Genomic DNA, 23,461 nt, shown 5'->3' with positions numbered 1-23,461 from the left:
AAGTGCTGCTGTTCGCGGGGGAGAGTTTTAACTGTCGCAGTGAAGTATTTGGAGGAGAAGAGTTTCGAGGGCTTGTCAAAACAGATAGGAACAGATACGCGTTTTAAATAATTAATGCATATGATTAAGCAGTTGTAGCAATAAACGTCTAGCAACGCTGCAAGTTTCAGTGATCTAGTTAAAGTTTTACCGCTCGGTTAACGCACCATGTGGACTTAAATGGACTTCTTTGCTTCTTAGACATTGTCATTGAAACTACTTTTGTGAATTTTAAGTACATAACAAGCCCATAAACTGTCTTATTTGACCACTATAATTATTAAGCAAACAAGAGTGAATATGAATGTTCAGTGCTTTTTATAATAATATTGAAGCAGGTTTATATTCGCCTGGTCAAGCTCGACATGTTGTCCACTTTAACGTCAATAAACCGGCTTCGGTTTCACTCAATGATAAGATGTTGTGGACCGAGACACTTTCACTGCCGTCCTTCACTCTTTGCCTCTGCTCGGACTTATCTGATGAGGACAAACTCATCTTTCTATCTGAAACCAAGAGGACCTGTCACTGTTTCTTCATCTCTCTGTCTGAGGTCAAGATTAAGACTCAACACCTGTATAACAGCATTTAGACCTCCAGGTCATCGAGTGCCGGTGATCGTTCAGTCAACTCGTGAGTTTCACACCTCAGGCAGACTGAGAGCTTTACCTGCACCCTTGATATGGCTGGTACTGAAGCCCCTGCAGAAGGTCATGGCCATCATTCTGGGCAGGTGTGTATCCTCAAATACGTAATATAAACGATGACATAAGAAGGACATAATTGCCTGCTCATTTCCATGAAATTGGTGAATCAGTGAACAGCTCCAGATAGGGATGCACCAATACTTGTTTGTGGCAGGAAGTGATACTCAATGATTATTGTTGTGTTATGATATGATAACTAATAGATGGCCAAAATTATAAATCTGTACTGTTTTTATATTATTATTATTATTATTATTATTTTAAAATGTAGGCCAGTAACTGATATTATGACAATTAGTATTTAAATATTTTTAATCTATAACTTTTTAATAGCTTTTTTTTTTTTTTTTTTTTTTGGCAAATAACTACATCTAAATATATTCTCTGGATAGATATTTTTGCAGATTATTATTTTATTATTATTATTTATGTTGGATTTTATTTGTCATTATGCCCAGTAACTGACAGTAAATCTGTACTATATTATTATTATTATTTTAAAATGTAGCTGATATTATGAACAATAGTATTTAAATATTTTTAATCTATAACTTTTTAAAAGCATTTTTGGCAAATAATTACATCTAAATATATTCTCTGTGGATATATATTTTTGCATTATTATTATTTATGTTGGATTTTATGTTATTATGGCCAGTAACTTATATAGTGGATAAAATTATAAATCTGTACTGTTTTTATATTATTACTATTTTAAAATGTAGGCTGATAACTGATATTATGACAATTAGTATTTCAATATTTTTAATCTATATCTTTTTAATAGCTTTTTTGGCAAATAACTACATCTAAATACACTATATTACCAAAAGTATTGGGACACCCCTCCAAATCATTGAATTCAGGTGTTCCAATCACTTCCATGGCCACAGGTGTATAAAATCAAGCACCTAGGCATGCAGACTGCTTCTACAAACATTTGTGAAAGAATGGGTCGCTCTCAGGAGCTCAGTGAATTCAAGCGTGGTACCGTGATAGGTTGCCACCTGTGCAATAAGTCCATTTGTGAAATTTCCTCACTACTAAATATCCCATGGTTAACTGTTAGTGGTATCATAACAAAGTGGAAGCAATTGGGAACAACAACAACTCAGCCACGAAGTGGTAGGCCACGTAAAATCACAGAGCGGGGTCAGCGCACGCTGAGGCGCACAGTGCGCAGAAGTCGCCAACTTTCTGCAGAGACAATAGCTACAGACCTCCAAACTTCGTGTGGCCTTCAGATTAGCTCAAGAACAGTGCGTAGAGAGCTTCATGGAATGGGTTTCCATGGCTGAGCAGCTGCATCTAAGCCTTACATCACCAAGTGCAATGCAAAGAGTCGGATGAAGTGGTGTAAAGGACGCCGCTACTGGCAATGGAGACATGTTCTCTGGAGTGACGAATCACGCTTCTCTGTCTGGGAATCCTATGGACGAGTCTGAGTTTGGCGGTTGCCAGGAGAACGGTACTTGCCTGACTGCATTGTGCCAAGTGTAAAGTTTGGTGGAGGGGGATTATGGTGTGGGGTTGTTTTTCAGGGGTTGGGCTTGGCGCCTTAGTTCCAGTGAAAGGATTCTTAATGCTTCAGAATACCAAGACATTTTGGACAATTTCATGCTCCCAACTTTGTGGGAACAGTTTGGGATGGCCCCTTCCTGTTCCAACATGACTGTGCACCAGTGCACAAAGCAAGGTCCATAAAGACATGGATGAGTGAGTTTGGTGTGGAGGAACTTGACTGGCCTGCACAGAGTCCTGACCTCAACCCGATAGAACACCTTTGGGATGAATTAGAGTGGAGACTGTGAGCCAGGCCTTCTCGCCAACATCACTGCCTGACCTCACAAATGCGCTTCTAGAAGAATGGTCAAAAATTCCCATAAACACACTCCTAAACCTTGTGGGAAGCCTTCCCAGAAGAGTTGAAGCTGTTATAGCTGCAAAGGGTGGGCCAACTCCATATTAAACCTTACGGATTAAGAATGGGTTGTCATTAAATGTCATGTGCACGTAAAGGCAGGCGTCCCAAAACTTTTGGCAATATAGTGTATATTCTCTGTGGATATTTTTGCAGATTATTATTTTATTATTATTATTATTATTATTTATGTTGAATTTTATTTATTATTATGGCCAGTAACTGATACAGTGGCCTAAATTATAAATCTGTACTATGTTATTATTGTTATTATTATTATTATTATTATTATTATTATTTTAAAATGTAGGCCGATAACTGATATTATGAACAATAGTATTTAAATATTTTTAATATATAACTTTTTAATGCCATTTTTGGCAAATAACTACATGTAAATATATTCTCTGTGGATAGATTTTTTTGCAGATTATTATTATTATTATTATTATTATTTATGTTGGATTTTATTTATTTTATTATGACCAGTAACGGAGACAGTGGCTAATATTTTAAATCCATACCATTTTTACCCCTAATTATTGGCTGATGCTGAGATAATTCATATATTTTATCTATATTTTATAAAATATATACGTTTAAACTGTATCACACTAAATCAGCTAGATTTGTAAAGGGAAATTCTTTGCAACTATTTGATGAATTGAAAGTTCAAAAAAACTGCATTTCTCTGAAATATAAATCTTTTGTAACAATGTAAAATTCTTTAACTGAATAAAAGTAGTAATTTTTTTTTTTTTTTTTTAATCTTTTGAACATCAAATGTACATTTAAAGTGATAGTTCACCCCAAAATGAAAATTATGTCACCATTTACTCACCCTCATGTTGTTGGTAACCAGACAGTTGACGGTAACCATTGACTTCCATAGTAGGAAAAAAAAATACTATGGTAGTCGGTGGTTACCGTCAGCTGTCTGGTTACCAACATTCTTCAAAATATCTTCTTTTGCATTCAACAGAAGAAAAAAATCTACAGTTTTGGAGCAACTTGAGAGTGACTAAATGATGACAGAAGTTTCATTTTTGGGTGTACTATCACTTTAAGCCATTTATACTCCAAAACAACTTATAAAAATGCTTTAGCGTTTTAAAATCCTTATACAGTCTCAATGTATAGTTGTGTTTACTGTGGTTAGTAAATGGGGAGCATATGGCAGGTCATTGACACCAAAGTTCTTGGTTTTCTTTGAGGGAAAGGTAAGATTTATTAAGAACTCTGATTCAGATTTCATGTGTCTCTCGGTCTCTAGGAGCATCAGAAAATGGTGGATGGCCCTGCCGCCCAATAAAAAGCAGCTGTTTCGTGAGTGGACATGGCGTCGACGCTGGCACTTGTTGGGAGCTGGGTCGGGACTGTTGATCTTCATCTCTCTCCTCTTTCTCACCCACCTGGATGAATCTCCAATTACAGGCAGGACCCGACTGCTGTTGTTCAGCAAGGAGGCCTTCATGGAACTGACTCAGTCCACTGCGGAAGCGGTACGCCTAGTCAAGTCAGCACAACTTGTGTAGTCAGTTTACATTTTGAATTTTTGATCAACAATAACACTTCCAGGGCAATATGTAAGTCTTATAATAGTGTATGCAAATGCCTGGAGTTGGTCCAAAAATTTTTGTATTTTATAGTGCTATGGGATATTATGTAAATGAAAGAATTTCACAAATAATTTAATTCCTTTTTATTTCATGGACTCTTGCTCCTCTTTCTCCTTTATTCTGTCTCTCAGTATATGGAGGAGTTTAAGGATTCTCTGATTGCTCCATCGGACTACAGGCACCAGGCGGTGGAGCTCGTGGTTCAGACTCTGGCCCAGAGGAACAAGGACATTGTTGAGATGTCCTCTGTCCCCTGGACTGTCCATGTGGTGGATGGCACTCCCATTAACGCATTTGTTTTGCCAGTGAGTCATATCTGATAACTTAATAACCAAATTGTTTAATAAATAAATCAAACAATTCTATTCAATTTAAAGGGGTCATTGTTTTATTAATCATTTTAATTTTTCCACTTATAACTTTTCCTTCTGCCAATTTTTAGAAGCAGCTCTGACTGCACAGAAAAACGTCCATCTCAGAGTTTGCACTTTAGATGACCTGCATCTTCATTATCCAACATATTGTACAAATTAAAAAAAAAAAAAAATCAGATCTGAATCTGAAATATTGATACTGTATTGTGAGAAAAAGTACTGCACTATATATCAATATACACTATCATTAAATGTTTTTGGTCAGTTTGATTTATTTTTTTTTTAAAGAAATTAATATTATTAATTCAGCAAGGATGCATTATATTGATCAAAAGTGACAGTAAAGAAATTTATTATATGAAGTTTTCCATCTCAAATAAATGCTTTTTATTTATCAAAGAATCCTTAAAAAATATCACGGTTTCCACAAAAATATTAAGCAGCACAATTGTTTTCAACATTGATAATAATAAGAAATGATTCTTGAGCAGAAAATCATATTAGAATGATTTCTGAAGGATCATGTGACACTGAAGACTGGAGTAATGATGCTGAAAATTCAGCTTTGATCACAGGAATACATTACATTATAAAATATATTAAAATATAAAACAGTATAACTACAGTAAAAACAGTAATATTGTGAAATATTATAACAGTTAAAAAAAATATAATATTACACAACATTGCTGTTTTTACTCTATTGTTGATAACATAAATGCAGCTTCACCGACCCCAAAACAGGAGTGTGTATATATCCATATTTCATTGTATAGCACAGTTATTGTAAAAGATATATAAAAATATACAAAATATAGATCTTTTGTAACCTGATCCACCTGATTTTTGTATTTACTGGTTGTGAAATTACCCAAACAGTTTTGGATATTTTCTCTTAAGAGCTACACTACTGAACGGTTTCTTCGTATAGTTTAGTACTTTAGCAAAGAGAGAATGTTCTTAATCCACTGCAGATCTTGAGACTGGTTACTAGAGGAGAAAATGACTCTGATTTCACAGCTGGAATGATTGTGTTTCAGAATGGAGAGATCTTCGTCTTCACAGGAATGCTGGATGCTGTAGCAGACATTCATCAGCTGGTCTTTGTACTGGGACATGAGATGGCTCACGCTCTGATAGGTCATGCAGTAAGTCCCACCCACACTGTCCGCACTCTGCGCAGAAACACCCGATTGGACATTGTTTTGTTTATTCATTTTAATCCAGTAAGCATTTATGTTAAAAGTAATTAATAGCATAATATTAATATCTGTAAGCAGGGCTTGACATTAACTTTTTTGCTCACCAGCCACTGTGGCTAGTGGTTTTCCAAAGTTACCAAAACATTTTCACTGGCCACAGTTTTGACATCGATACCATGGGAAAAACTGCCATATAGATATTTTTAATGTTATCTTATAATTTGGCAGCAGGTATGTTAGGCTGCTGTCACTTTAAGACCTGACGCACGGATCCATTATACTGTTACACATGCGTTTTCTTTCTCAACTGTTTACATTCAGTTAAAACATAACTGACTGCGTTTACATGAATACTCAAGACTGGCATTTTGTCATTATTTTGTGTGTATTTGACTGTTTAAGTGCAATAAGCAGTGGGGAAAAAATTCAATTTAGTACTGAGAGGCGGCTTTATGCGCACGCACTTTGGGTGTGAGAACAAAATCTGTGGGAATGAGTAAAATTATGTACAATACACGCAATCCCACGCCAAAATTCAAGCCCTGTAACACCAACAATATTCATCTGGAGCAAATGAAATGAGTGAGTGAGGGGAGGAGGGTTTGTGTGTCGCTGTCGGAGAGATGTGAGAGAGAGAAAGAGCAGCTGGTATCGTGTATCTATTCTGAGGAAAATGAGTATTGGAAGTGTTTCAGATATTTCAGTATTGATGTGTATCGAAAAATCTATATTTTTTGACTACAGTTGAAAAATGTATATATAGTTATATTATATGTAAAATTCAACCCACCAAAGTGTCTAGTAGGAGTGACTGTGTTACACGCCACTGTGGAAATCCACCCGCATTTGGCGGGTTGGCGGGTTTTAATGTCAAGCCATGTCTGTAAGTAATCTCTCACTTAGGGTCATTTTAATTTTTGTTTATTACATTGTTGATTTTTGAGTATTACATGGCCTGTGATATGCACCCATTGTCAGTTGGTTATAGTACCCTCGGACTGCCTCTGGCCTTTATTGTTTGGATCAAATTAAATTTGTACTTCCTTTGTTGTGTCTCTCAGATTTTTTTCTGGAAGTAATACACCCTTCATTAGATTCAAGTGCTCGCTTTATCTCTCTTTTGCGTGTGTCATGTTTTACTTTCATCTCTTCACTTGGTTTAAATTAAGAGAAGTAGGCGTCCTGTCTCAGAGGCGCTAAGCGCTGTTAAGGGTTCGGTTTAAAGAGATATTTTAGTTTCAGAGCTGTTACATCATTGCATGCTTGTGGGTCTGGTTAGGGTGAAGGAGCTTAGCGCTCATATGAGGGCTAACATGATATGGCTGTGAAAAACTAAATTGATTCAGTACATTTTTCGGGTGACGTTAAAAAGTCCCTTTAAAGCCAAGGTCATGTTATTAGGCTCAAGTGTTTCCTTAGTTATTTTTAGTCCGCAACAAGCTGACGCTCTTATGAGACCCTCTGACTGGTTGCAAATGCTACAAACCTGCATGCACACTGCAATCAACAATTATTTTATTCTGGGATCGTAGGTAACAATCTTACAATTGACGTGCATGATTTTTTTGGTGACACTTTAGTATAGGGAACACATATAAACTATTAACTACAACTTTTCCCTCAATAAACTCCTAATTTACTGCTTATTAATAGTTAGTAAGGTAGTTGTTAAGTTTAGGTATTGGGTAGGATTAAGAATGTAGAATAAGGTCATACAGAATAAGGCATTGATATGTGCTTAATAAGTACTAATAAATAGCCAATATTCTAGTAATATCCATGCTAATAAGCAACTAGTTAAAAGACCCTAAAATAAAGTGTTACCATTTTTTTTCATATTCTCTCTATTCAGCAAAGAATACTTAAAAAAAAATGTATCACTCTTTCCACAAAAAAAGCAGCACAACCATTTTCAACATTGATAATAATAAATGTTTCTTGAGCAGCAAATCAGCATATTAGAATGATTTATGAAAGGATCATGTGACACTGAAGACTGGAGTAATGATACTGAAATGAATTACGTTTTAAAATAGGTTAAACTGAGTTATTTTAAACTGAAATTATATTTTACAATAGAATATTACAGTTTTACTGTATTTTTGATCAAATAAATGCAATCTTGGTGAGCATAAGAGACTTTCATAAACATTAAAAAAAAATCTTACCAACCCCAAACTTATTAATGGTTGTGTAATAGTTGAACACTAAAGGAGATGTTTAGCAAAATGTCCAAGCTGCTCTTTCCACATGGAAGCAGATATTGAACAGTTACAGTCAAGTGGCTCCAAAAAGTTCAAAAAAATAACTTCAAAATATCCCATATTTGTGTGAGGACCAAACCGAGATTTAAGTTTGACAGTCATTAAAAATTGTATGTAAAAGAACAGCATAGACATTTAATAAAAATATCATGTTATGTTTAAAAGAATAATAAAAACACACACAAATGGGTTCGAGGGTGAAAATAAAATGAAAATCATACATTTTAATGGAAGTAAGCCATTGTAACAGGTTTAAAAAGGTATACAACTTTATGACCATGAAGATGACATAATTACCTAACAAATCTGCTTTGCGGCATGTACCTGGCCACTCGTGGACATGTGTTTTGGCGTATATCTGTTGCCCCTCTTTCAGTAGAATGTGTATTGTAATTACAATTCAGTGTGATTCATTATGTCTCTCTTTGTTAAATTGCTTGTTTCTTATTCTTTGTTTTTCTACATTGTTCCTAATTGGGCATGCTGTCAGAGAATGGGCTGCTAAGCAATTGTAAAAATGCTTCTTAACACCAAAATACAAACAAATTAGCATAGTAGATAAACGACAAAATCAACAAAGACAGAAATGCCCATAATGAATTTCTTTCTCTTTCTCAGGCAGAGCAGGCCAGTTTGTCTCACGTGGTGGACCTGCTGTCTATCATCCTGCTAACAGCGATCTGGGCCATCTGTCCTCGGGACAGTTTAGCTCTGCTGGGCCAGTGGATTCAGAGCAAACTAGTGCAGGTGACAGCTGACCTGTTTTAACTCTTTTTCTATCGATTCCTAATCTGCCTTCCACATGCTAGGTGGTTCCGGACTTGAACTTGCTGGTCTTGAACCAATGAGATGTTCACAACTAATCAAGACACTTCATTTTCCCAGTCTGTTTGAAATAAAATGATTTTGTTGAAACTGATGGGATGTCAAGTAATTACAATTTTTAATCTAATTAACCGCAAATTAATCGCACATCAAATTTGGCTGAGAAATTACTCCCAAAAGATAATTTAAAGTCATTATTGTGTAAAGCAACAAATAAGACATTACAAAAAGTAGCTTCTTCAAGAAATATTTTATTTGATCCAACATAGAATTTATTACTCTTTTGGACCATGAGGGTGAGTAAATGATGACTGAATTTTCATTTTTGGGTAAACTATACTTTTAATGTTTTTTTTTATTACTATGGAAATATGAAATAATTTTTTAAAGGTGCCCTAGAATTTATTTAAGTTATAAGTTATAAGTTATTGCCCTGCATTATATTCATCATCAGTCAACTGTAGGAAATGTCAGAGGACCTACTTAGGTATGGGGCGGGGCAAGTGCGTTAAATTTGTTGATTTTTGTTAACTCTTATTTTTCTGATAAATGTATGTATAAATATGCTTACCAAGGCTACATTTATTTGATCAAAAATATGGTCAAATGTCAGTTGTGATATATTTTTTTATGATTCTTTAATGAATACAAAGTTCAAAGAGCAGCATTCATTTAAAATATAATTTTTTGTAACATTATAAATGTCTTTACTGTCTCTTTTGATCAATTTAATGTGTCCTTGCTAAATACAAGTATTAATTTCTTTTAAAAAAATCTTACTGACTGATTTTCATTTGTTGAGAATTAAGCTTAAGACATTGATGGGACTGGGTTTAGGTTAGGTTTGTCCATTAACGATGCAAACACTTCTTAAACATTGATTGTAAAATCCCTAAAAGACCCTTTAAACATGAATTATACTCCTCCACTCGAGCTCAAAGAAACCTTCTCAAGTGCTCTCTCACCACCATTATAAAACAATAACAATATCTCAGAGGAGATCTTATTTGGGTTTCTAAGGACTTCAATTTGAGGTTAGTTAAAATTCAGCTACATTTATTTGTCTTCTAAATGGATATTGAATTTGCATTTTCTGAATCACTCTGTGGCTTGAAACAAAGGCCCACTTTCAATTTAATTGTGCTTTAGTTTTTTATGGTGTTTTTCTTCTAAGATACCTTGTACTCTCTTGTTCTCCTTTTTATGTGAGAATTTTCATCCCTTTCTTTCCTTGTTTTTCATCATCTTTGCCCATTACATTTAAAATAAATTACATTTTAATGGTTGGGCTTTTTATCTCCTAGTCATTTTGTTCTCCAAATATGGTTCACTTTATTCTGTCCATCTTCCTCTGTTTACCCAATATAACTCCTGTGTGCGCTGTCAGAATAGCTCATTTAACTGCATATTCTCTGTCATTTTCTCTGTCTGTTGTAGTTCTTATTTGAGCGGCCCTACAGTCGTAAGCTGGAGGCAGAGGCGGACCAGGTTGGCCTGCAGCTGGCTGCCAAGGTACTGCAGATATGATCAGTTTCAGTACACAGTCTTCTTGTCGCAACACCAAGCTTTTGGGTTCAATTCCTAGGGAACGCATATTGATAAAATGTCTACCTAAAATGCACTGTAAGTTCTCTTTCACAGTGTAAGCAGCTTATATCTTTATATCAGGTTTCAGAATTTACACTGCATGCATAAGCAGCACAGTGCTGAGTAGCAAAAGTGCAGCTGCAAGTAGACTTTAAAGGGATAGTTCACCAAAAAATGAAAATTTGCTGATAATTCATTCACCCTCAGGCCATTCCAAGATGTATGTGACTTTTTTCTTCAGTAGAACAGTAAAGAAGATTTTCAGCTTAAACCGTGGTCCTTGGTGATTCATATAATGCAAGTCAATAGCTGCCATCACTTTGAGAGTCAAAAAAAAAAAAAAAAAAACATATACGGGCAAAACAAAATTAATACTTGTGGCTCCTGACGATTCATTATGAAGCGAAATGATCAGTCTGTGCAAGAAAGTGAACATTATTTACAACATTTTTACCTGTAATCCACAGCTTCGGAAAACGGTCTTGAGCGCGTTCATAGCAGTCTGGAGCGTGAGCTTCCTGTCGCAGTATGACGTATGCGCGGGAGCAAACTCACATGTGAGTTGACATAGTGTTTGTTTACAAAAGAGTGGAAAGATGCCCGTGTTGTATTAATTTTGTAAAGATATATATTAATTTTGTTTTGCCTGTATGTTTTTTTTACTCTCAAAGTGACTTGCATTATATAAATCACCAAAGACCAGGGTTTCAGCTAAAAATCTTTACATTTCTACTGAAGAAAAAAAGTCACCTACATCTTAGATGGCTTGAGGGTGAGTAAATTAACAGCAAACAAACTATCCCTTTAAGCCTATTTTTTGCACCTCGTAACTGAATTATTAATCTGTTTTACCATTGTTTGGGAAAAAAAAGGTCTGTCAGGCTTAGTGAAAATTCCATGAATTGACACAGACTGCACTTTCTGTTCAGTAAATCAAGATGATTCAAGTAGTTAGTATTCATAGCTCAGTGTTATTTTAGTATTCTTCATATACTTTTATAGAATATTTATTAATATTTTGAATTAGCTTTGTTCAGTTTTCAATTTTTGTTTAATTTAAATTTGTTTAATTTTTGTTTTTCTATATATCTTGAATTTTTATGTCAGTTTTAGTAACTTCAGTACTCCAACTTAAATGTATGTATTTCAGTTAGTTGCCAAGGCAAAATTTCTTATTTTCGTGTAAGTTTTTTAAGTTCAGGTTTCCATCTAATTATTTTATTTTAATTAATTAATTAATTTATTTTTTTATAGTTTGTTTTTAATTACCAACACTGTCATAGCTATGCTTTGGGATTGTTTTGTTTCATGTAGATCATGTAAATTAGTTAGCATTTGAAGCATTTAAATAAATGTGAGGGGGGGGGCCCTTGCGTAAATTAGATTGCATGATGATCAAGTTTGTTGCAGTTAAATCTGATTAATTTAAAGGGCTAGTTCACCCAAAAATGAAAATTCTGTCATTAATTACTCACCCTCATGTCGTTCCACACCCATAAGACCTTCGTTCATCTTCAGAACACAAATTAAGATATTTTTTGATAAAGTCCAATGACTCAGTGAGGCCTGCATTGCCAGCAAGATAATTAACACTTTCAAATGCCCAGAAAGCTACTAAAGACATATTTAAAACAGTTCATGTGACTACAGTGGTTCAACTTTAATGTTATGAAGCGACAAGAATACTTTTTGTGCGCCAACAAACAAAATAACGACTTTATTCAACAATATCTAGTGATGGGCGATTTCAAAACACTGCTTCATGAAGCTTCAAAGCTTTACGAATCTTTTGTTTCAAATCAGTGGTTCGGAGCGTGTATCAAACTGCCAAAGTCTGAACCACTGATTTGAAACAAAAGATTCGTAAAGCTTCAAAGCTTCATGAAGCAGTGTTTCGAAATTGCCTATCACTAGATATTGTTGAATAAAGTCGTTATTTTGTTTTTTTGGCGCACAAAAAGTATTCTTGTTGCTTCATAACATTAAAGTTCAACCACTGTAGTCACATGAACTGTTTTAAATATGTTTTAGTATCTTTCAGGGCATTGAAAGTATTAATTTTATTGCTGTCAATGCAGGCCTCACTGAGCCATCAGATTTTATCAAAAATATCTTAATTTGTCTTCTGAAGATGAACAAAGGTCTTACGGGTGTGAAACGACATGAGGGTGAGTAATTAATGACAGAATTTTCATTTTTGGGTGAATTAACCCTTTAAAAATGGTTGTGTGTGGTGTGAAACAGGCCTAAGCCGCACTGGCACCTGACACATGTAAAAATGTTAATGTGATAAATGATTCATAAGTTTTTTTTTATTACTTATAAAGGTTTTTTTCTTAGGCCCTGTTTTCACCTGGTATTAAGAAGCATTTTGGTCGATCGGATCACAAGCGGACGGCGCTAAATACAGGTGTAAACGGGGTCTACAACGAATTGAGCTTGACCACTTTCGAACACTTCCAGAGGTGGTCAAAAACACATTTGACTATTGCTTTCGTAATGTAAATGTTCATGTGGTTGAATGTGTTCAAACAACCACAAAAGACTGCCTATTCTCCGCCTACTGACCTAATGCATAAACATTATGGGAAGCACGCTAGCCAGACAGGATTTAAACTTTGTCAGCTGAAGACCCAAGTTTGGATTGATGATGAAAAATGTACCAAGCACAATGTTCTCTCACCATTCCTGATTTCTAACACACACTCACAGCACTCGGCCGGTCTTGCTGCTGTCAGAGCAGAAACGAAAGCTGATGCTCTCTGTATGTTTTTCCGGTCACGTTCATATGTAAATTGCGTGAGCTTATTTCGTCCATTAGATCGTAGGATCTGAAAAAGTCCATAGATTTACCTGCCCGTAGACCCTCCCCTTGAAGAAATCAGGACAGAAGTGGTTGAAAGTGGACAAAAGAGACGGATTAAAACACCAAGTGTAAACAGGTATGTGTCTCCCTCGTCTACTTGTGATCCGATCGACCAAAACACATCTTAATACCAGGTGTACACAGGGCATTATATACAGTATTACATGCTTGACTTAAATTGCTAATAAAGTCACTTTTGAAGACATACTTTGGAATTAAACATTTCACCTCTACATCACTCCAAATAAAAGCTGTGTTACTAATAATGTATAATGATGATTAAAAAACTTGATAAATTAAAACCTTGAGACACAATTCAGTAGTAGGGAACCTGCTTTATATCAGGCATTAATAGACACAGTATCCTAAATGACCTCTAGATGGCACTGTTTCTTTACAAACTGCTTCATGAAAGCATTTCTCTGCATGTGGCAGCGGTCTGATTCACGGTGTAGTGCTCTTCCTGTCAGCATGTCTCCTGATCCCATGCTTGGCATCATTATGGAGAAACAGTCAATTCCCTTCTATCTCTTATAGTAGTAATAACGGGCCGCCTGCTGCTCGTAAACGGGCCCAGATCCGGCCTGCCACAGCCGGCTCGGTGAAGGACATTGGCACGTTGCTGCGGTAACGATGCGTGGCTGGCTCGACTAGTCATGATTCATGCTGTCCGTGAGCCAGCCTGCTCTCGGCTTTCGCTCCAGCTAATGACGTTGTCCAGAGCTCCGAGCGCCCGTCGGGTTGTGTGTCATCTCCCTGTTTGCTTCCCTTGATGATGGCGGGGCTTTAACATGCCAGAAAAGCATCTCTTTATGTGTATTTATTGAGATATGTGTGCTTTTCTGACAGGCGTGTGCTGATGTGAGGGCGGGCACAGTTTTTTGGCAGCAGATGGAGATCAATGATCAGTTGACTGGCCAACCCACCGTCCCCGAATGGCTGTCCACACACCCTTCTCACCAAAACCGTGTCAGACAGTTGGACCGCCTCGTTCCTGAGGTAATGCACACAAAAGCAAATACATGCATCATTAGACATTATTAGACATGAGTGAAACGTGCATTTTTTTTTTTACGTGGGCTCTTCTCTTATATTGAAATCCTCTGACATTTTTCTTTGAAACCTCTTGTTTTAGACTTCTAATTCATTCAGCATTTTGTTTTTCTCTATCCTCTACGCTTTTTGCGTTCGTCAGTTCTCACCTAATAATTTTCATTTTTGTGTGAACTATTCCTTTGAGTGTTTGGTATGTATGACAGCAGCACTTGAGCTGCATGAACTCCTCAAATTTGTGTAAAACCTGATGATCATGTTCTCCATCCTTATTTGAGATGATCCAAAGAGCATCTTCAGCTTTAATGGAAGCAAAGAAATTGACTTTTACATTTGTAAAACTTGTCTGTTTAGTATAGCAACGGCAATCTCTAAGAAAACAACAGAGGTTATTGTTTAGTTATGTGATTTGACTGGTGTTTTCAGTACTACTAACGCACAAGTGGAGAGCTGTTTTCTGTATTTAACTTGAGGAATATGTCCTGGGTACGGTGTTGTCTTGATTTAAAGAAACACGCACCGTAGGGCTCGCAGACGCGTCTGAAATCCAGACTCCACCAAAGCTAACGAGACGTCTGGAGACCCCTCTGCTCTGGAGCAAACTCCACCTTCTACACACATTTCCACATTCATTGTGGAAATGAACAGATAAATACTCTTCTGCTGGAGGGGAAAACCAAACACAAAGGCCATGAAAAGGCCTGGAGGATCCATGGGTCTCAGGGACGTCAGAAAACTCAACATTCATATGGTTGAATCTTTAGATCAATACCAGCAGCCATAGAAGAGAGCCTTCATAAGTGATTGAGGCTAAATAATTCATGTGAGCTGTTATGTGGTACATCAAAATATATAGTGCAATGCATGACAGTGATTTGTTGGAGCGTGAATTGAACTCCATCAAGATCTTATGCTTGATTCTGAACAACTGCAATTTCCTCTCATAAAAAAATGGCATCTTTCATGGCGGCAGTCAAATAATCATAATGTGAAAACTGGATTGAGAGAGAAAAAATGTCCATCCATCCATCTGTCAATCCTTCCTTCCTTGATAATCATTTTATAATTTAAGGTTTCCTAAAGGAAATACACTTGGGGTGAAAGCACAACGTGATCCTGCTTTTGTTGCTGCACTGCAGTTGCAGGCCTTAGGTTTCCTTCATTTTTGTTTGATTGCTTGGTCCAAATCCATGATAAATTCTACTCCCTTGCCTAAAGTGTGTTTTTCATAATGTATTTTTTGGCTTTGACATCCATTTGTGTCAGTACCACCGTAATACTAGCGCTCCTGTAGCTAGGTAACTCAGTTTTTGTTCCTTTGGTTTTACTACTAGAACTTAACTTGCACAGATTGACGCTTGAATGCCTTTCATTTTTCATCTTAAAAACGTGTAGCCGAACAGTTAACCAAAACCAAAGATGGAAAAAAGTTAACAAAACAACTTTTAATAACTGTGTTCCATTTGAATATATTTTAAAATGTCATTTATTTCTATGATGTTTCAGCATCCAGTCTTTAGTGTCACATGATCCTTTAGAAATCATTCTAATATGCTGATTTGATGCTTTAGAAGCATTTCTTGTTTTTATCAATGTTGAAAACAGTTTTGATGCTAAATAGAACAGCATTCATTGGAAACAATATAAACAAATTTACAGTCACTTTTGATTAATTTTTAAAGCATTTTTGCAGAATAAAAGCATTAATTTCTTGAAGAAAAATCTTACTGACCCCAAACTTTTGAACTATGTATTATTATTGCTAAAATGTTTATATTGCATATGTGTGTATATATATATATATATATATACACACTACCGGTCAAAAGTTTGGAAACATTACTATTTTTAATGTTTTTGAACGAAGTCTCTTATGCTCATTAAGGTTGCATTTATTTCATAATAAATACAGAAAAAACAATAATATTGTGAAATATTATTACAATTTAAAATTATGGTTTTCTATTTTAATATACTTTAAATTATAATTTATTTCTGTGATGCAAAGCTGAATTGTCAGCATCATTACTCCAGTCTTCAGTGTCACGTGATCCTTCAGAAATCATTCTAATATGCTGATTTATTATCAATGTTGGAAACAGTTATGCTGCTTAATATTATTTTATAACCTGTGATACTTTTTCAGGATTCTTTGATGAATAAAAAGTAAAAAAAAAAAAAAAAAATCAGCATTTATTTAAAATAGAAATCTTCAGTGAATATACACTACCGTTCAAAAGTTTGGGGTCAGTAATTTTTTTTCTTTCTTTTTTTTTTTGAAAGAAATTAATACTTTTATTCAGCATGGATGTGTTAAATTGATAAAAAAAAAAAAAAAGTGATAGTAAAGATTTATATTGTTAGAAAAGATTTATATTTTAAATAAATGATGTTCTTTTTAACCTTTTATTCATCAATGAATCCTGAAAAAATATCACTGGTTATAAAAACAATATTAAGCAGCATAACTGTTTCCAACATTGATAATAAATCAGCATATTAGAATGATTTCTGAAGGATCATGTGACATTGAAGACTGGAGTAATGATGCTGAAAATTCAGCTTTGCATCACAGAAATAAATTATATTTTAAAGTATATTAAAATAGAAAACCATAATTTTAAATTGTAATAATATTTCACAATATTATTGTTTTTTCTGTATTTATTATGAAATAAATGCAGCCTTAATGAGCATAAGAGACTTTGTAATATTTGCAGTTTGCAATATGTTACTTGCAAAACAATTCCCTCAGAATTCACAGCTACAGAGAAAGCCATATGGTGTAGTTAAGTGCTATTAAGATTTGTATGGCTTAATATAATGTAAATTATGTCTCTTACTGAAATATGTAGTAGAAAACCCATAAAAGATTTACATTATTTAAAAAAATCCATGTCATCGACGTAGAATGCACTGTGCACCTCAACAAAATGGCGCCCCCATTGTCCAAAATAAGTCATGGATTTTTAAAATAACGTAAATCTTTCATGGGTTTTCTACCTCGTTTTACAGTAAGAGACATCATTTACATTATATTAAGCCATGCAAGTCTTAATACCAGGGGTTCCCTTTAAAGCATCTACCAGCAGGGGCTAAATGGATGATGCTAACCAGCCAACCCTTGACCACATGCTTTAAACAAAGAGCTCAGGTTAACATACTGTTTATAGAGTAAACTATAGACTGTAGAGCAGCATGAAGAGTCATCTACAGGAGCGTGTTCTCTTCCCGTCACACACCAGCGGCTCCACAAATGACTTTCTAATATACGACGCAAAGCTGCAGTGGAAGGGTGCGTGTGAATTTTAGTGGCATGCAGGGGCCTTACTTAACCTTGAGCTTCAACTCTTAACAGTCCTGCCTGAATCCTCACACACTCCAAACACAGAAGGAACAGATGGCCAGGACACTAATTGTCCATCAACTGTAATGCGTGTGTTTTTCTGTTGTTGAGTGGAAGCTATTACTCCTTCGGGAAGTTACTTTAAAACACCCTCCATCTCTCTCCATTCTCACCCTCTTTAACCTGAGCCAATGGAGAGTTGTCCTTAGTGTTCTGGCTAATGAGAATTACCATAGTGAAGTGTGTGCGCGTGTGTGTGTGCGCGTGTGTGTGTGTGTGTGTGTGTGTGTGTGTGTGTGTGTTTTTGTATGTCTTCTAGTGCCTGTTACAAGTGAATTTTGAAGATGTCGCCTTAATTTAAGATTGACTGTTTGAGAGTAGCTTGTCTGACTTGTCAATGAAGTTCAGATTTCCATAGGCAGGTTGACGTGTATGATTTTGCTGTGTTTTATGCTGGGAGAAGACCTGCTTAAAGACTTTCACATGAGTGTGAAAAAGGTTAAAAGATGACATAGACTCAAATTTAGATTTTTGTTAAATTGGATTTGTATTAAAGGCACAATATGTACGATTTTAAAATGATTCAACACTCATTGCACGACGTCGTCAAGCTCCGCCATTGTTTTGAATAAGCGACCTCTAGTGGCGAAAATGACATATTGTGCCTTAAATTCATTAAAAAAATAGTGTGTGTGTGTGTATATATATATATGTATATATATATCACATTAACCATTTGACAGGCCTAATATATATATATATATATGTATATATACACACACACACACAGTGTGTTATGCATTTTATATATGCCTTAATTTTATATTAAATAATGTAATATAATTATATAATATATTATATAATTATATAATGTAATATAAAAAATAATAATAATTTCATAATATAATGAAAGAAACAGTAAAAAAAAAAAAAGTATTCTGAAATTTGTTTAGTGACTGTTTTGAGCATCAAGATGTACAGCATTACCAGAAATCTTTTTCTTCTTTGTTTTTAATCCATAAAAAAGTCAGTACTTGTTACTTTTGAAGAAGGCATCTGCTTTTTAAGGTGTTCTGTGTCACTTTGGTCATAAGTATGCAACTGATTTGTCCCTCTTGGGTAATTGTTCTCAATAAGCTTTATTCTAGCCACTCTTTCATGAAGTGTCATTTGTTTTGTAGAGTTTCCCTAATGGCCTGATTCTCAAACACCGCAGTGTTGCTTAAAACTGCCTGTCTTCCTGGATTGAGTGTGTGTTTAGTCTGATATGTTCTCCCCAGGGCGGACGGTTCAGAATAATAATTTAACTTGAAAATTCTTTACGTTAAGTGTTCTTTGTGCTTGTGCTGGTTGTTCATGTTTCAAGAGTCATTATCGATCTAGTGTTATGAGAGCTGTTTCTCCATGACCCCTGATGGAGGTCAAAGGTTATAGTTCAGGGGTCACAGACAGAATGCTGTAGGGGCTTTGTTTTTGACAAATCAGTCTTTGTAAACGTGTATGGATGTCTTTAATGTAGGAGATCCTTGTCAATGTTCATCCATCCATCCAGCTACTTCAAACCATCCATCCTGATTTTGTATCACTATTTCCATCATTTCATCAGTACATTTCTTTTAATAACTATTCCAATCCATCCAAATGTGATGTCACAATTTCAATGCATCCATCCATCCATCCATTTTTTCGAATAAATATTCCAGTCAATCCTTGTAGATTTCATATCAACATTTCCATCCATACATTTTTTTCGAATAACTTTTCCAATCAGTAAATCAATTTTTTTGAATAACTATTCCAATCAATCCATCTGGATTTCATATCACTATTTCCATCCATCCATCCATCCATTTCCATCTCTCCATCCATCATATCATTATTTCCATTCATCCATCCATTTCCATCTAATCATCCATCCATCATATCACTATTTCCATCCATCCATCATCCTTCCATCCATTTTTTCGAATAACTGTTCCAATTAATCCATCTAGATTTCATACCACTATTTCCATCCAACCATCATATCACTATTTCCATCCATCATCCATCCATCCATTTCCATCTCTCCATCCATCATATTGCTATTTCCATCCACCCACCCATCCATCCATCCATCCATCCATCTTATCACTATTTCCATCCATCCACCCATCCATCCATCCTATCACTATTTCCATCTATCCATCAATCCATCCATCCATCCATCCATCCATCCTATCACTATTTCCACCCACCCATCCATCCATCCATCACTATTTCCATCCATCCATCCATCCATCCATCACTATTTCCACCCATCCATCCATCATACCACTATTTCCATCCATCATCCATCCATCCATTTCCATCTCTCCATCCATCATATCACTATTTCCATCCACCCATCCATCCATCATCCATCCTATCACTATTTCCACCCACCCATCCATCCATCCAATCACTATTTCCACATATCTATCCATCCTATCACTATTTCCACCCATCCATCCTATCACTATTTCCATCCATTTATCCATCCATCCATCCTATCACTATTTCCATCCATCTATCCATCCATCCATCCATCCTTCCATCCTATCACTATTTCCTTCCATCTATCCATCCTGTCACTATTTCTAGCCATCCATCCTATCACTATTTCCATCCATCTATCCCTCCATCCTTCCGTCCATCCACCCATCCATCTATCCATCCTATCACTATTTCCATCCATCCATCCTATCACTATTTCCATCCATCCATCCTATCACTATTTCCACCCATCCATCCATCCATCCATCCATCCTATCACTATTTCCATCCATCCATCCATCACTATTTCCACCCATCCACCCATCCTATCACTATTTCCACCCATACATCCATCCATCCATCCATCCATCCATCCATCCTATCACTATTTCCATCCATCCATCCATCACTATTTCCACCCATACATCCATCCATCCATGGTGGAGATGAAGAGATTTTAGGTTTGTAGGTCAACGTTCAAATCCAACTGCATTAATCTGTCATTCTCTGTGTTGTTATAGGCTCTGGAGCTCCGTGCACGCTGTGACTGTCCCGCCCTTCCTGAAGTTGACCCCCGTGTTGTTTTCTACAAGAGCGTTCAATTGCTTCTCGACAAAATTGAAAAACAAGAGATGATGGAAAAAAAGGAAAAGAATGAGAAGGAGAGAGCTGGAGTCATGTTGCCACGCCCTCAAACCCCTCCGGTCCTGGCTCAGGGGTCTCCGCCTCAGCTGGGGGGAGTGCTGGTCACATCCGCTCTGCCACAAACTCTGCTTAGTAAATGAGACTTGATGAAATGTGACTGACAGGGACAAATTCAAGCTTTCCTTTTCACTTCTTTTTTTTGTAGTCCAGTAGCTCTGAACAAGGCCCGAGAGGATCGTCAGATAGGACCGGACAGTTTTTATTTTTGGATCCATTACATTAGTTGTCACTTTAATACACATTTGATACGTCAACTGCTGTGATATCAGTCTGTGAGATGAGTTGGAATGGGCGTAAGTACATTATTTGTGTGTGATGCTTGAGTTTAGGCTCTTAATTCAAGTATCCACAGCAGTGCGTTCATGTTAATAATGGAGCAATAGTAAATGGGCTTTTAATTGGTTTTAATGATGTTATTAGCATAAGACCCCTGTGATGTTGAATGCATTATGGTGTACAGTACATTATTTATCAAACATCTGCCTCTGTTTTAATGTCTCCTATAGGTTCTAGGCTGTGATATAACTGCTGTATAGCAGTTAATGTCACTGATTTTGAAGCTGCATGGAACTGTGGACACAATTCATTATTTAGAGGATTTGTCAATGGACAGCTGATGCCAAATAAAGCATCAACGCTTGTGTTCTTGGCAAGTGTTGACTTTATGCACTCTTTATGAAATGCACTCTTTATGAAGGCTATGAATGTAAAAAAATTACACTCAATAAAAGTGAATTTCACTTAGCAATGGTAAATTTTTCAGCACCTTACAAAGTGATATTTGGTTTAATAATTATACATTGCGGGGGCGTCCTGTGACCCAGCGTGAGATGGCTGCCTGAGTTCTTTGCTCCGCTCAAACTTTCAAATAATTTAAATCTCTCTCCTCCGATTTCTCATTTTATTTCGTTGAGCGGACTTAGAACCATGTCAGACACACCTTCTGATAAAGATTTTCCTATTTTTGGCTCGACGCGCTCACAGAAGGCTAAAGAAAAAGATAAGAAGAAGCCTACTCACCAAGCGTCTTCGGCTGATGCTAACATTAACACAGCCGAATCTCATCTGGATATGTTGCTGATTTTATCAGAAATAAAGGCCAACGGATCACGCCTCGATGGAATTACTAGCCGTCTGGAGGGGATAGCCAATTCTGTCTTGCCTTCAGAATTCATTCGCTGCCCTCACCGAGAGAGTTACGGGCGCTGAAACTCGCTTGGATGAAGCCGAACAGAGGATTTCATCTGTCGAAAATTCAGCAGCAACTACTGAAAGGCAACTGGCCAGCTTGAAGGTGATGGTGGATCAGCTGCAGACAAAGATAGACGATCTTAAAAACAGTATTTTAGTTCGGTTTCTACAGTTCACTGATAAAGAAGAAATTCTGAAAGTGGCCCTGAAGAAGACTGTTACTCACAATGGCTCAGAGCTTCGATCCTACTCGGATTTGTCAGCTGGTCTGCTGCAGAAACGCCGCGAGTTCGCAACCGTAAAGTAAAGCTCTGGCCGCCCGCGGTCTGTATCGGGGATTTGCCTATCCGGCCAGACTCGAGTGTCTGCACAACGGAAAGATTAAACTGTTCAACGATCCGAAGTCAGCAAAGGATTTCCTGGACTCTCTGGACGATTAACTTTGACTTTTGTTTGAGATCTGCACCTTGATTTTCCGAGGGGAAAAAAAAGACGATTCCATTGGACATATATGATATACCCTTTAAGGTAACCCAAAATGTTGTTACTGTCCGCCACGTAGGTTTGTAAGGTTTCTAATATCCTGTATACGTGGCTGGTATGAAAGGGTAGTTCTTTATTTTTTATTTCAAATGTTTATTTGTTTATTTTAATAATTATTATCCCAATAGTTTAATCTATTATAGTTTTATGTTTGCATTATACTCGTTAGTGGAGCGGGCCGTGACGGGGCCGTATAACTTGGTGGTATTATGTTATCAGCTGTTTCAAGGCTTGTGTTATTTTGTGACTTCTTGATATCATCTGTGCCTCATCGTTTGGGGATGGGGTCTTGGGGGGAGGGATTTTCAGGTTTGTTTTGTGTTTTACTTGTGGTACTCTTCTGTTTGTATTTGGTATCTCATACTGACATAATCTGTTGTATAATTTTGAATGTTATTCTTATGACTCTGCACTTTTCTGTATGCAGAACGCTCTTAAATTAGTAACTTAGAACGTGAAGGGCATAGGTCATGTAATTAAAAGGAAGAAATTTGTAACATTCCTTAAAAAAGAACATATATCTATCGTGCTACTACAGGAAACTCATTCATCTGATAAAGGACATATGAAGTTGAAAAGAGATTGGGTTGGTCAGATTTATTTTTCCTCATTCACGTCAAATAGTAGGGGCACTGCAATTCTTATTCGTAAAAACATCCAATTCATTCTCGAGCATGCAGAATATGATTCTGAAGGAAGATTTGT

General features: G+C 36.2%; 2 protein-coding genes across 3 annotated transcripts in view; both read left to right on the top strand.

Moving 5' to 3' along the window:
* Positions 1-23,461, top strand: part of LOC127502684 (secernin-2) — a 323,010-nt gene that overhangs the window by 21,296 nt on the left and 278,253 nt on the right. The window lies entirely within an intron of this gene.
* Positions 26-21,766, top strand: LOC127502677 (metalloendopeptidase OMA1, mitochondrial-like). 2 transcript variants are annotated; one of them, XM_051875844.1, is made up of 9 exons: positions 26-772; positions 3,941-4,169; positions 4,418-4,591; positions 5,701-5,808; positions 8,745-8,873; positions 10,389-10,463; positions 11,006-11,095; positions 14,254-14,403; positions 20,839-21,766. In XM_051875844.1, exons 1-9 carry the CDS (start codon positions 405-407, stop codon positions 21,100-21,102), a joined length of 1,587 nt encoding a protein of 528 aa, XP_051731804.1. In that variant the 5' UTR covers positions 26-404; the 3' UTR covers positions 21,103-21,766. The 2 variants fall into 2 exon arrangements, with proteins under 2 accessions (XP_051731804.1, XP_051731805.1); XM_051875845.1 differs by lacking the exon at positions 11,006-11,095 and having other exon boundaries at positions 30-772.

The sequence above is a fragment of the Ctenopharyngodon idella genome, chromosome 20 (genome assembly GCF_019924925.1).
Source record: "Ctenopharyngodon idella isolate HZGC_01 chromosome 20, HZGC01, whole genome shotgun sequence".
NCBI lineage: Eukaryota > Metazoa > Chordata > Actinopteri > Cypriniformes > Xenocyprididae > Ctenopharyngodon > Ctenopharyngodon idella.
Note: the sequence above shows the minus strand (reverse complement) of the source record. Positions and strands in the feature narration are given on the sequence as shown.